At 44.0% G+C, this 14,285-nt stretch overlaps 1 protein-coding gene across 14 annotated transcripts in view; it reads right to left on the bottom strand.

Moving 5' to 3' along the window:
* DLGAP1 (DLG associated protein 1) overlaps positions 1 to 14,285 on the bottom strand; it is a 342,691-nt gene that overhangs the window by 122,420 nt on the left and 205,986 nt on the right. For all 14 annotated transcript variants that reach the window (XM_064481562.1, XM_064481561.1, XM_010976379.3 and 11 more), the window contains one exon: positions 2,581 to 2,758. In XM_064481562.1, coding sequence (XP_064337632.1) covers positions 2,581 to 2,758 — 178 coding nt within the window. The remainder of the gene's footprint in view (positions 1 to 2,580; positions 2,759 to 14,285) is intronic.

A 14,285-nucleotide genomic window follows, 5' to 3' on the forward strand; every position in this document is an offset into this window, starting at 1 on the left:
CAGCTGACTTGATAGAGGTGTAGGAGCAGTCTTCAAATTTCTGCTACCTTCTAGAACTTCATGTGTCTAATTTCTTTAATACCAAACTCATGAGTAGTTGAAAATTTAACAGATAAAACTATAATTTAACTTAGAGCGTATACTGAAAATGATTGCAATTTTGACTCTCTTCATTTTGTGTTATCTGAAGATGCTCTCCAATAATGACTAATTTCTTTAAACTTCAGATAAAAAAGACTAATTATCTTAGGCATATCAAGTGGAAAAGAGGCATGTATTTCTTAATAATAATTCTTTGCACTCTAAAGTAGCATTTTATACTGAAGTATACTTTCTCTAATTTGGTATAAAACCCCCACATGTTTTCAAGGCTAATAGTTCTGTATGTCCATATTGTCTGAGTTCTCCCCCTTTTTATGTTGTTAGGAGTCATTTACACTCCATGCTTAGATGCATTCATTCATTAGGGGTTCCAAAATGGTTTTATCCCCCGCCGCTTTTATTGAAGTATAATTGATTTACAATGTTGTATTAGTTTCCGGTGTACAGCATAGTGATTCAGCTATACACATATGTATATACATATTCTTTTTCTTATTCTTTTTCATCATCGGTTACTACAAGCCACTGAATATAGTTCCCTGCTATACAGTAGGACCTTTTTTTTTTTTTTTAATCTATTCTGTACGTAGTAGTTTGTATCTGCCAATCCCAAACTCTCAATTTATCCCCCTTCCCCTCTTTCCTCCCTGGTAACCGTAAGTTTGTTTTCTGTGTCTGTGAGTCTCTTCCTGTTTTGTAAATAAGTTCTTTTGTGTCATTCTTTTTAGATTCCACATATAAGTGCTGTCATATGACATTTGTCTTTCTCTCACTGACTTCACTTAGTATGGTCATCTCTGGGTGCATCCATGTTGCTACAAATGACATTATTTCTTTCCTCTTTATGGCTGAGTAGTATTCCATTGTATAAATATACCACAGCTTCTTTATCCAGTCACCTATCAGTGGACACTTGGGTTGCTTCCATGTCTTAGTTATTGTAAATAGTGCTGCTATGAACATTGGGGTGCATGCATCTTTTCAAATTAAGAGTTTTCTCTGGATATAAGCCCAAGAGTGGGATTGCTGGATCATTCGGTAACTCTATTTTTAAGGAACCTCCATACTGTTCTCCATAGTGGCTGCAAAAATAGTGTTATTCTTAATTTCATCGACTTTTATAGTCACTAGTTGGAATATTTTTTATATAAAGAAATGCTTCCTTTTCTGTTATCTGGTTACTTAGTGGGTGTAGCTCATGTAGGTACAGCAGGGTGTTTGATTTTTTTTTCCTTTTATTTACTAATTTTTAAGACAATAAATTTGTTCTCTTGTATCTACCAAGTGTGATCAATTAATTTTTTAAAATATCAAAATGAACTCATAAATTTAAAAATATTTGGTGGTTTTAAAATTACTTCAATGGTTATTCTTACTGAACTCAAATTTGTCCCATCTTTGGCCAGTGGGAACCTCTTAGGTTGTCTCCTGAGTCCTTTTGACATGAGACAAGTGGCCCTGAGAGCTTCCTTAATATCTGGTGTGACAAGGTATTCAAAGCTCATCTTCTATCTTTCCTGCCCAGTCCTGAAATCAGTACTTTTCCCAAAAGCCTTTTCTTCCTTTAGTGGGAAATGGTATCTCAGGAATGCAATTTGGATGTCGCTGCTGGGTTGGCCATTGTTTCCAGGCCTCTCAGGGGGCAGGACTGTGGTATGAATACATCTAATGCAAATTTACACTGCGGTGTTTTTCTGTGGCTTCTTATATATTTTACTCGTATCTTCATTCCATATGAAAAACCCTGGTTTTCGAGGACACAGAAGATGACAGGACTGGGAAGCTCTACAGTTATTCATTTGCTTCCTGCCACAGTACATGCAGGAACCACATCCCAAGGCCACCACTGCCCATACCGTTACTGAAAACAGCTCACAATCCCTTTTCTTATTTTTTATTTTATTTTTGTTAGGAGGGATGTAATTCGGTTTATTTTTAGAGGAGGTACTGGGGATTGAACCCAGGACCTCACGCATGCTAAGCATGTGCTCTACCACTGAGCTATACACCCACACTCCCGCCCCCCATTATCAAGACCCAGTTGAAGTAAATAGGTCCTATGTGGTTTCCCCATGCCTGGGCCCCATCTTGCTGGCCTGCTGAATACTTGTACTTTTCTGACTAGACACTGCCTTGGTTTGGCCAGTGATGTCTACTACCCTGTCCTTCTATCCTTCAAACATCCTTACAGCTGAAGCCGCCTCCATCCAATGACAAATCTGCTGATGCTGACTGACAGCTAATGAATTTGGGCGGACTCCCCCACTATGTGCTTTCCCGTCTGCAGAGGGCCCCTTCCCTGCTGATCGACTGTTGGTTATCAGGTGCCTGTTGTGGCTGAACACATGTAGTGTTAACACCCGACCCCTGGCTGACCCATCAGTGCCACTCGGCGGGCGACAGCCCCCTCACGTCCCGCCCTCCGGGTTTCCGCCCACCCTCATGCAGACCCGACAGGTGGCACCCCCAGGGGCTCACCTGGCTGATGGTACTCATGGCTCGCATGTAGCTCTCGTTCCTGGAGCGGAACTTTGGGGACGTGAGCAGACCCGCAGGGTCAAGGCTGTCCAGGCTTCGGTTGATGGAGACTTCACTGACCGCCCTCAGGTAACTGTGACTCCGGATCTGGAGTTTGGGGGAGTGTTCATTGGAAATCCTGGAAGAGAACAAGGGAAAATGTGTGTTTAGTCATTTTACAAAATGCAGGCAGGAATAAGATCTGGCAGCCCTGTGATTGACGCGTCGCCCTGAATCCCGGGCAGCTGATGCCCTCCTGTGGCTGCTAAACTCCCTCATGGGGTCTTGGAAAGAAAACTTCTGCTGGGAAATCATTGAGATCCGATGACATTAGAAAGCAACTGTAAGTCTTTCAACGCATGAAATCATTGCTCCAGTCACATTTTCCTAGGCATCCTGGAAGTGAGGTTGTAGCTGTCACTGCCCTGCCCCAGAGTTCTGCCCCATGTAATTTGCAAGCTTTTCTTTTGTACCCATTTCTCTTCTGTGCCATTTGTCTGTTTTTGGAGTTTCTAATGACTATAAGCGAGTGTCTACCTAGAACTGTATTATTATCTCTAGCTCTCAATTAATATTTTTAAAAAATTCATTTTATTTTATTTTTTATTGAAGTATATGAGTTACAGTGTGTCAATTTCTGTAATGAATGCAGTAACCAAATGAATAAATTTGCATTACTAGCAATAACTAAACAATAATAACTAAAATGAAAAATTTACTCAAGGGGTTAATAGCAAGCCCCTTCTTGAAGAAGAATCAGTAAACCTGAAGAGAGATTATGCAGACTGAGAAACAGAAAGAAAGGGAATAATGAGAAATGAACAGAACTTCAAAGACTTGTGGGACACCATCAAATACACCAACATACACGTAACTGGAGTTCCAGAAGGAGAGGTAGACAATATATTTGAAGAATTGGGGATCAAAAACTCCCCAAATCTGATGAAAACTCTAATCTACATGTCCAAGAACCTTGAAAAACTCAAAATAATAAAAACTTAATGAGACCCACACCTGGCCATATCCTTGTCAAAGTGTCAAAATGCACAGACAATGAGAAAATCTTGAAAGCAGAAGGAGAAATGACTCATCGCTTGCAAGGAATCATCACTAAGATTAAAAACTGACTTATCAGAAACCATGGATGCTAGGGGGCATTGAGATGAAATAGTCTAAGTGCTGGGGGAAAAAAAAAGATTGTCAACAAAGAAGTCTACATACAGAAGAACTATCTTTCAAAAAAGAAGGGGAAGTTAAGACATTCCCAGAGAAATTGACTGAGAGATTCATTGCCACCACAGAGTCCTTTTTTCAAACTTTGCTTCTTTTGCAAGACTATGGAAGCATTCATTTTCCTTCTGTTTCTTAGAATTGTAACTTCATAAAGAGATCCACTTCACCAATGATCAGCCCCATCAGAACGCGGCTTAGACCCGGGGCAACTTCTACAGTTTAAGGTACAAACTGAAGGAACACACATCTATAGACCCCTTGCTATCGTCTGTGTTGGCCTTCCTCCAGAAATATCTGACATGGGCATGACTGGCAGCGTCACTGCTGGGAGACAGTGCGCTGTCAAGTGTCTCAGACCTTGCTGTCTCAGGGTTCAGGCTGGGGTAAAGGGGAGTTGAGGAAATAATATTGGGGCCTCTTCTTGGCTCCATTAACTTTGCTCTGTAGACAAAAAAACAAAAAACAAAAAAACTCTGCGATAGGTGGGGATTACTGACTACTCAACGAGAGAGACTACCAGAGAAGCACAGGCTTATTACCTGCAAGGCCATACACATGATAGAAGCAGGGATAATTCACGTGAGTTATGAAGTGGGCCTTGTCCAAAACAGAAGTGCAGCTCTTTTCACAATAATTCATCAGCCATGAAAATTTCAGCATAAAATGCAATTCTTCCAGTGTGCCAAATGTGTTTACCCATCCTATTTAGACTCTTCTGATCCTGGGAATTCAAACATTTTTTCCTCAAAGTCTCCAGACTGTGCAACGTTAAATGGAAAGTAAAACCAACCAGAGGCCGGCTCTTCGTGATGCTTGTGCCAAGTGCGATGGAGGACCCACGATTCCTGCCTCTGATAACGGCCGGCTCCAGGCTGAGGCAGACAGGCAGGGCTGACTTCAAGATAATCTGTGTTAACGCTTATGACAGACATTCACAAAAGCAGCAAGAAGAGGGTGGAAAAAGAAGAGGCTCCTTTGGCGCGGAGGCATCGGGAAGAGCTTCGGAGGGAAGATGGCTTGGGCTTAGACTCTGAATGGCAGACTGTCGCCAGGGGAAAGCGGGCCAGACCAAAGGCAGGCCAGACCCAGGGAGCGGAAGCTGGGGGGCACAGGGCGCAGGACAGGGCCCGGGATGGCGGGCAGCTCGGGGGCTGGTGTGTGCAGGGCTGAGCTTGCTGTCCTCAGAGGCTTATTGAAGTTACAATTGCCTGCTGACCAGCCTCCCCCGTGAAACAGTGAGTTCCTGGGGACGGCGGCCATCTGGGGTCACGAGAATCTATGGGCATCTCTCACTGCTCTCCCAAAGCTCAGCACAGTGGCCGGCGTATATTAAGCCTCCTTAAGTATTCGCTGAGAAAGTGTGAGAGGGGAGCGGTGATGGGGTCCGAAGGCCTCCAAGACATTGTGACAAGAGGCCCAGTGATATCCTGATGAAGACCTGAAAAGAATTACGGCGCTGCAGAAGGTGAAGAGCCAAGAGGCATTGTCGGGTGCTGAGAGATGACCTTAGGGTTCCATTCTTGGGTGATGGAGGGCAGGACGGTAATTCAGAGAAAATGTGACTTGCTGCTGGGGGGGCAGTTGCCTTTAGCACAGGTGGTTTCACAGTGGGGAGTTCGCTTTGCTGGACTTGGTCTGTATCCGATGAACCTAGCTTTTTTAAAAAAAAGTTTTAAATTGAAGTACAGTCCATTACGGTGTGCAATTTCTGGTGCACAGCACAATGTCCCAGTCATGCATATACATACATGTATTTGTTTTCATATTCTTTTTCATTAATGGTTATTACAAGATATTGAACGTAGTTGCCTGTGCTGTACAGAAGAAACTTTTTTAAAATCTATTTTTATATATAGTGACTAATGTTTGCAAACCTCAAACTCTCAAATTTATCCCTTCCCTCCCCCTTTTCCCAGTAACCATGTCTGTGAGCCTGTGTATTATTTTTACGACTACATGGGAATCTCCAATTACACCAAAATAAAAATTTAATAAAAAATAATTCTATCCTCTGACAACAGATGGGTTAGAATGTAGACAAAAGTTAATAATGTGACTCCTCACTTAGTCCAAAGGTGGATGCTAGAGCTGTGTTCATGCCTGAGAACAAGCAGAATGAAGTTAGTCCCCAAATTTTTAAACTTTGCCATGGTGATGCAGGGTCTGTGTGTGTGGCAGTGAGTAATGCATGCTTTACGAATAAAGAAGTTGTGAGATATATATATACACACACATTCACACACACACACACACTGGAATACTCCTCAGCCATAAAAAGAATAAAATAATGCCATTTGCAGCAACATGGATGGACCTGGAGATCATCATACTAAGTGGAGTAGGCCAGACAGAGAAAGAAAAATACCATATGATAATCACTTGTATGTGGAATCTGAAAAAAAAAAGGACACAAATGAACTTATTTACAAAATAGAGACAGATTCACAGACATAGAAAATAAACTTATGGTTACCAGCGGGGAAAGGGATTTGCAGATACTAACTACTGTATATAAAGAAAATAAAAACAAGGTCCTACTGTGCAGCACAGGGAACTATACTCAATCCCTTGTAATAGCCTATAATGAAAGAAAATATGAAAAGGAAAATATGTGTGCATAAATGAATCACTATGCTGTATACAAGGAATTAACATGGCAGTGTAAATTGACTCTACTTCAATAATAATAAAAAAGAATAATAAAGGGGAAAATGTAAGCACACAGACAGAAAAAACAATGCACTCATGAGCCAGCAAGTCCACTTCCAGGCATTTATCAGAACAAAATGAAAACACAAGTTTGGAAAAATATCTGCATTCCTGTGTTCACTGCAGCATTATCTGCAATACAACCTAAATGCCTCTCAATAAATGAATGGATAAAGAAGATGTGGCAGAGATACACACAATGGAATATTACTCAGCCATAAAAAGGGACGAACTCTTGCCACTTGCAACAACATGGTTGGATCCAGAGGGTATTGAAGTGAAATAAGTGAAATAAGTCAGACAGAGAAAGACAAATACCATCTGATTCCATTTGTATGGGGACTCTAAGAAACAAACAGACAAACAAAACAAAACAGAAACAGACTCAGATACAGAGAACAAACAGATGGTTGCCAGAGGGGAGGGGAGTGGGGTTTGGGCGATGAAAGTGAAGAGGATGAAGAGGTCCAAACCTCCAGTTATGAAATGCAAAGTCACCGGGAGGCAGGACTAGAGTCAGTAAAACTGTATGGGAACAGACAGTTACTAGGCTTACAATGGAGATCATTTTGTAATGTATATAAATATCAAATCACTGTGTTGTACACTGAAACAAATGTAATATTGTATGTCAACCATAATATTTAAAAAAGAATGTACCCATGGGTGTGGGCTTGAAGGCTTGGTTAGGCACTACTGTGTATGAGGCTTCTGGAATATTCCATCTCCCTGCCCAGTGGGTCAGCACTGTTGTCACTGGAAAGGCAAGCTGGAGCCCAGCGGTGGTGGGACTGGCCTCTTGTTCTCGATGCTCTGGGAAATGCAGGTAGTTTCTAGTGACTGGACTCTGCCCCCTGAATAGCACTCCTTGCCGACACATCACTGGCTACTACTGCTCCTTACAGCCACCCTGATGCCGTAATGAAGGTATGAAAGACGAGGTGACCGTGGGGAAAGGCATTTAACAATCTTGCTGTACCACGAAACACACAGGAATGCACATTTGTTGGCTCTGTGTTACATCAGCTTTTGCTGTAGAAATGCAGCAGTCGTAAAGCTCCTATTCAGAGAGAGAATAACTACCCACTCATCTGAACAAAAAGGGGGAAAAAAGGTTCTTCAGGAGGTGTGGAGAATCATTAACTTCACAGATTCTGAACGGGAAGGATAATTGCCTGCAATATAAGGCAGGAACACATTTTTAAAACGTTTGTGAGCAAAATGGAGCCATGCCCCATTAATCCATTATCACCAGAATCAAATAGCATTCAAATGACCACATGCACTCTGACTAAATCAATTAGGTGCAAAGATGGTAATAATTAGGACTGCTGGCAGTTAAAAGGCTTTTCCAGAAATGCGCTTAGATGTTGAAAAGACGACTTCTACCCACTTTTATTACCTTTGCACTGCAGTAAATTATAGTAATTTCTTATGCCTCGAGTGGGAAAGAATGGAAAGATAATATTCACCCTCCTGAGGATGGTTTAACTTTTCTATAGAGAAGCACTGAACAATCATTTACTAACACATAAAAAGGGATAAAAGCTTTCTGGTCAAAATGTACTGTGCTTGGTAGCCACATAATAAATTATACATAGTCTGCTGTGGAAAATCCCAAGATCCTGATAAATAATGTGTATGAAACACGGGCTGGGGAGCTGGGGATTAGGTAATAAATAAACAAAGCTCTCTTTTCATATGCTGCTGTCGGGAGAGCTAAGACTCGCCTCTTGTCCTTCCCTTTTCTAACCTCTGAATGCCCTTCCTCTTCTCTGGGTCTTTATTAATTGGCCTTTGTCGCTCCTCTAATGAAAAAGACATTTATGCTCTGCCCGGCTCTTTCCTGTGCCCAAAGGTCTACGTGGAGGAAAGCGTGAGTCCGTGTTGCCAAGGAGACGTGCCCGGACCGCCAGGCGAGGCAGTCCCGCGGAGCGCCTGCAGGGGGCGGCCGACACCGTGGAACGAGCAGAGAGCTCTGACTGTCCGGGGTTTCTGCACCTGTTGCAGGACAGGCACGAGGCAACTCTGCAAGAAAGGGGGCCTTCTAGGAAATCCAAGGTAATGCTCTCGAGTCGTTAAATATTCGCTCTTGGTGACTTAGTCAAAGAATCAAAGGCAGTCAGGGGCCTGGATTGATGGGACCATCTTTTCTAAGGCTCTTGTTTCCCAGACGCGGAATTGAGGCTCAGAGCAGGGAGGTCTGCGGTCTGACCAGCTAGTTAGCCACACAGCTGACGCTAGAACCGAAGTCTACCAACAGCCTGTCTTAGGCCCTTTGGAAAACTCAGGCGGCCCCTACCTGTTTTTGTTTACAAGATAAATATATAACGCTAGAAGAACATTCCTCACTTCTGAGTTAGCATTTCTGGGATTTAAGCGGGAAGTGGCGAGGCTCATGATGGGGGAGAAAAGCACAAATTTGAAACAAGGTAGAATTATGAATATATTGTAATATCTGACTATTTTCTAACAGCCGCAGACTCTGATGGTGAAAAGTTAACAAGCTAGGGTTTGGGGGGTTTGTTTTGAATCTAGTTGTATCTGCCTGTTTTCTTTAGATATATTTAAACAAGGGGTCTTTTCTGGTGACTTACACATGCAGGTGATCCTTCCGGGAGTTTTACTATTCTTCTCACCCCCTCCTCTGTGTCTGAGCCCCACCCCAGGACACTTAATTCAGGCTCTCAGGGTATTTGCAAAAGCGAGCTGCTCAAAATTTGGTTGTAGAACCAGCATCGCCTGGGAGCTTGTTAGAAATGTCAAATTACAGGTCCCATTTCAGGCCTCCTGAATCAGCGCCTGCATGTTAACAGGATTCCTGGGTGATTCTCGTATGCATAACAGTTTGGAGAGAACACCAGCTGGGGCTGGAATCACTCTATCACTCTGGTGATTCTGGCAGGACTCCCCCACTCTCCCTTTGCTCCTTATGCTGAGCTGGGCTTCTAGTTGTTACCTCGGTGTTCCTGCCAAGAAGGAACTTTAGCATCTTCCGTTTAAAAGGAAAGAACATTACTTGTGCTTTAAAATCGGGCTGGAGGAGTCCCTAACGAGTTCCCCATGGATTCTCTGCTGGGACTTTTTTTTTATGTGGAAGAGCACTATGTTGATATTATACACGGCAGGTTTGAAAGTTCTCCGATAAAGCTCGTGGAAGCTAACAAACCCGTTTCTTGGTGGGCTGTATTCCCAGTGCTTGACTCCCTCGCTGGTAAGGAGCTAGGGTCCTAAGAGTCACACGAACTCTACCCAAGCTGGAAGGGCACTCGGTGATAAACTAGTATTCACGGAGACCTCAGCTTCTCATTGGCTTTGTTTCTTTCCACCACCAAGTCTAAAATTGTGTTCTGTATGCAGCAGGTGCCTACCCGTCCTTGACAAGAGTAGCAGCAGGTAGATATTTACTGAGTAGCGCCTATGCATGAAGTGCCGTCTGGGACCAAAATGTTTTCCTAATTAGTTAAAGTAGTTGACTGTGTGTTTCTATCAGTACCAGGTTGTGGGTGAAGGACATTTTTGGATGAGCTGCTCTGAGGGGCCCATTCCACACAGAAACTCATGTGTCCATTTACTTCTTGGTGTATTTCCAGGTAGTTACCAATTTGGGGGACAAGTGAGTTGCTACATTATAGTGCTATTAAAGTTGAGCGTTTGGGGACTTGTGGTATTAAATGCATGCTTGTTTGTTTGTTGATCCTATGTTAAGAAAATTGATAATGTAAATGTTACTGTGCTTAGAAGAATATACTTTAGAAGTGTTTTTAGTGCATTACTTTATTCAAGTCTTAGCGTTTTGGCACTGGGGACTTTAGAAATGATCTGTCTAGAAGTTTCCAAATAGTAGAGTGAGAACCACTCCAATGCTCATTTGCCAGTTCTCTTGGTCGGTGGCCACTGCCAGTCCCTTATTCGGGGGGCTGGCTCCAGTGGGGAGGAGGGCCTGGAAAGCCCCTGTCACCAGCCCCGCCCATATACCGCAGTTATCTCCAGGTGCGGAGCACCAGTGCCCATCTGTTCAGGGTCCTTGCAGGCAGTGATGGAAGGAAGGTCCACCGCATCCTGCTCTAAAGTTGAGAGAGTCCGATGATACAGTGATGAATGAACCAATCTTAAATGCTGATGTTAAATTCTGGAATGCCCTGGTTCCTCAAACAAATAGCGTCTGCCTTGATGATGGCATTTCGCTATTCATTAAGATCTTCTCTAATGACTGTTTTAAGGTTGTGGTAGAAAAGTTTTCATGAAGCAGATCGATGGAGAAATAGATGTGAATAGAAGGTTCGGCCAAAGGTGAGTTTAGCAGAGCAGCTTTTTCAAAGATACCTCACAATGTAGACCTTGCTTTAAAGACCTAATATAAAACAACATGGTCTGATTAGGCATTCTGGACTCCAAGGTCATGTGACTGATTCTGATCAGGAGAAATTACAGTTTCTCCTTCAAGGGTTAAACGTGGCCACAGGAGGGACTGGGCGTATCCCATTGCCATAAATGGCATATTTAGCATCATACCCAGCGTTACAGTATCTTTTCTGTTTTTTGGCCTCTGCCAGCTTGCTGCTTCATTAAGATTGCAGATGACTTAAGATGGACTATTCTATTTTTTTTAACGCTATGATTATTTCAAAAATTTAACTCCAGATTCAGACCACTCTAGGCTATAAAGTTGGGCACCTGCTTTAAAATAGTCTAGAACTGGAAAGTTGGTTCCACCTTGGTTACCCACAGGGAGGAGAAACGGTCCTGGCCAGGAGCAGCTAACCTCAGGAGATGTGTTTGGAGAGAAGCCACACAGACATTACTTTTAAATGTGAAGGTCATACAGGACGTTGCTTTCCTGGCATTTCTGCAGCACAGACTAAGTAAGCAATGAATAATTTAGAGCTGGAATCAGTCCAGCTTCACGTATGCAGGTCTGACAACCTCTAACAACACCTTGGCAGGTCTTCATCCCTCCGCCAACCCTCAGCCAAGCATCAAAGTCAAGTGAGGTCTCTTCTGCCCCCCCTCTGCAGGGATGACTGCGAACAGGCAGAAAGAGATGGTCCTGGGACAAAGATTAAGATCTGCCCTCTAGGGGAGATTACCTCTGTGTAATGAATAGGCAAGGTTTCTTTTGAAATCAGCAGAAATATGAGAGGAAGCATCATTACCAGGAAGAACACTCCCCTGGGAACTAAGAGACTGACCTTCGGTTAGACTACTTAAACTGCTGGCTTCCATTTTGTCATCTGTTAGAGCAAAGTCATGTTCGTCTTAAGTGCTGGTGACCTTCCCTCTCAGCTACGGTCCTCTCTGTGCACCTGCCCCTGACGGGAGCTCTAAGAGGTGTGACTGGTACTGATGACGCCGAGAGCCTGCCCCAAGCTGGTTACAAGTCAAAGTCTTTGGCCAGTGCTTGGGCGCCTCTGCCTCCCCTGATGAGTGTCACTGCAGTCAGGACTGGGGCAAGGAATCTGTGGGTTCCCCCCCAGAGGCAAGGAGACCTACTTGAGATCATCAGAAGTGGCATCTTTGAAACAGAGAAAGCACTAACAACAAACCAATCAAGGCCTGAAAGGATATGAAGGACCTTAGATGCGTATCACTAAGTTGGAGAGGCCAGTCCAAAAAGGCTGCACACTGTAGGAGTCCGAGTCGGTGCCGTTCCGGGAAAGGCAGAACCACGGAGACGGGGAGAAGGTCCGCGGTGGCCAGGGGTTGGGCGGGAGGGGATGGGGAGGCAGAGACAGAAATGCAGAGGGTTTTCAGGGCAGAGAAGCTGCTCTGCATGGCACTGCAGTGCTGGGTTACTATAGCTTCGTCACACTCATAGATTGTGCAACACGAAGAGCAAACCTCGGTGTGAACTATGGACCTTGGGTGGTGAAGATGTGTCAGTGCATGTGCCTCTCTGACGGGGGGTGTTGAAAATGGGGGAGGCTGTGTGTGTGTGCGTAAGGAGGGAGAAGGGAAATCGAAGTATATCTAAAACTGCTCTGAAAAGACTAAGTCTGAAAAAGATGAGAAAGCCTGGGGCGGGGGTGGTTGGGTTCCGAGCCTTGGTGGAATTAGCTGCTGGGAGGTCCTGGGTCAGATGGGCTGAGGTGATCAGTGCGCACTGGCGTCCTCCCTCCATGACACCAGCCAGGCAAGGTTACCTGCTCATTCAGTGACATGTGTTGACTCCCAGCTGTAAACCGGGTTCTAAGCTAGAGCCTGTGACATGAAATCTTTGGCTTAAGGCAGCCCACGGTCATCAGGGGAAACAGACTAATAGTTGGACTGTAAAAATGCTGGGTGATTAATACTGAGATAAAGATTTCTGCCAGAAATTATTAAACTGAGTTTCTAGTACAATTCTATACTGATGATTCGGATGGATGGTTTCAGCTACCCTGTTTGCTTGCGGATTGGATGCCGGAGGTGAAGGCTGGACCTGGTGGTCCAAGTTCTGGGGTAACTGCCTGCAGAGCTCTTGAGTGACTTCTTCCCCTACTGATAAAAATCTAGCCAAATTCATGTTAATTGATTGCTAAATATTATTTATTTTTAACTGACTTTACATGCTATATATTAGTAAATATAGTCTGCTCTGTTCTGGAAATACCAAAGACTGGTTAACTCAAGCAGATTAGAGAAAGAAATAGATTCATGCTCTGCTAATAGTTCTGCATAGCCTGACAGATGTTAGAAGTTATAAACTGCCGAGTTAAAGAGTAAGCGGAAGCACCAAAATGTATGTTTCTGTTATTGGGACTCCGAGCTGAGAAATGAGACTTCTTTGCCAAGCCTCCTACCCCCATATCAGGCTGCTTACCTCCCCTGCTATCTCCTGGTAGCTGGCACCCCACCTCCAGCCTCCTACTTATTAGAAATAATTTGCCGCAGCTGTCTGAGGAAAGTTCTGCAGCGACAGCCAACTTCTGGGTTTCGGTCGCATCCATAAGCTGTTCCGATAACTCAGTGCCAGAAATTTCCTCTTGGCGAGGACTCAGGTCTCCTGTTTAAGCCTTAATAAAAGCCAGGGCCATGGCTCAAGTCTGCTGGGCACCCAAAGCCTCATCTGTCCTTCCCTCCTAGTGACAAGGTAATTAATCAGGAAGGCTGTGTAACGGTCAGGGAGAGAAGGACGCACGAGAGAGAACACATCTCGAGTGTCCCGGGGGCTCTCTGCCAATCACTACCTCCTCTCTGCGCCTAAGGTTGCTCCTCTCTTGGCTTCTAACACCATGGGCTGGTTTCACCTGCTTTTTAAAAAATTTGTATTTACACGTTTATTTTTCAGTGGACTCTAGTCAATTTACAATGTTGTGTTAGTTTCTGGTGTAGAGCATAGTGATTCACTTACACATATACGGCGTTTGGCCTGCTTTTAACTTTAGAGGGGTGGCATCATAAGGCACGTATCCTTTATCCTTTGTGTGTCTGGCTCCTCTCACTCAACGAGATGTTTAGGAGAGTGGTCCTGGTTGCTGGGTGTAGCTGTCATTTATTTAACTGGTAGAAGTATCCCACTGTATGCATACACTGTCATTCATGCATCCATTCTATTGTTGATGGATGTTTTAGTCGCTTCCACTTTGGGGCTCTTAAAAGTAACACGGCACCGTCCACTTGGCCAAGGCACCTCAACCCCTGACAGTTGTCACCTTGCCTGTGTTTCTAGTGGCACATGGTTTAACAGCCAGGGAAATGACCAGTGGTCAGGCAGAGAGAGGAGGGAGGGAGGGGAAAGGAGG

The sequence above is a fragment of the Camelus dromedarius genome, chromosome 32 (genome assembly GCF_036321535.1).
Source record: "Camelus dromedarius isolate mCamDro1 chromosome 32, mCamDro1.pat, whole genome shotgun sequence".
NCBI lineage: Eukaryota > Metazoa > Chordata > Mammalia > Artiodactyla > Camelidae > Camelus > Camelus dromedarius.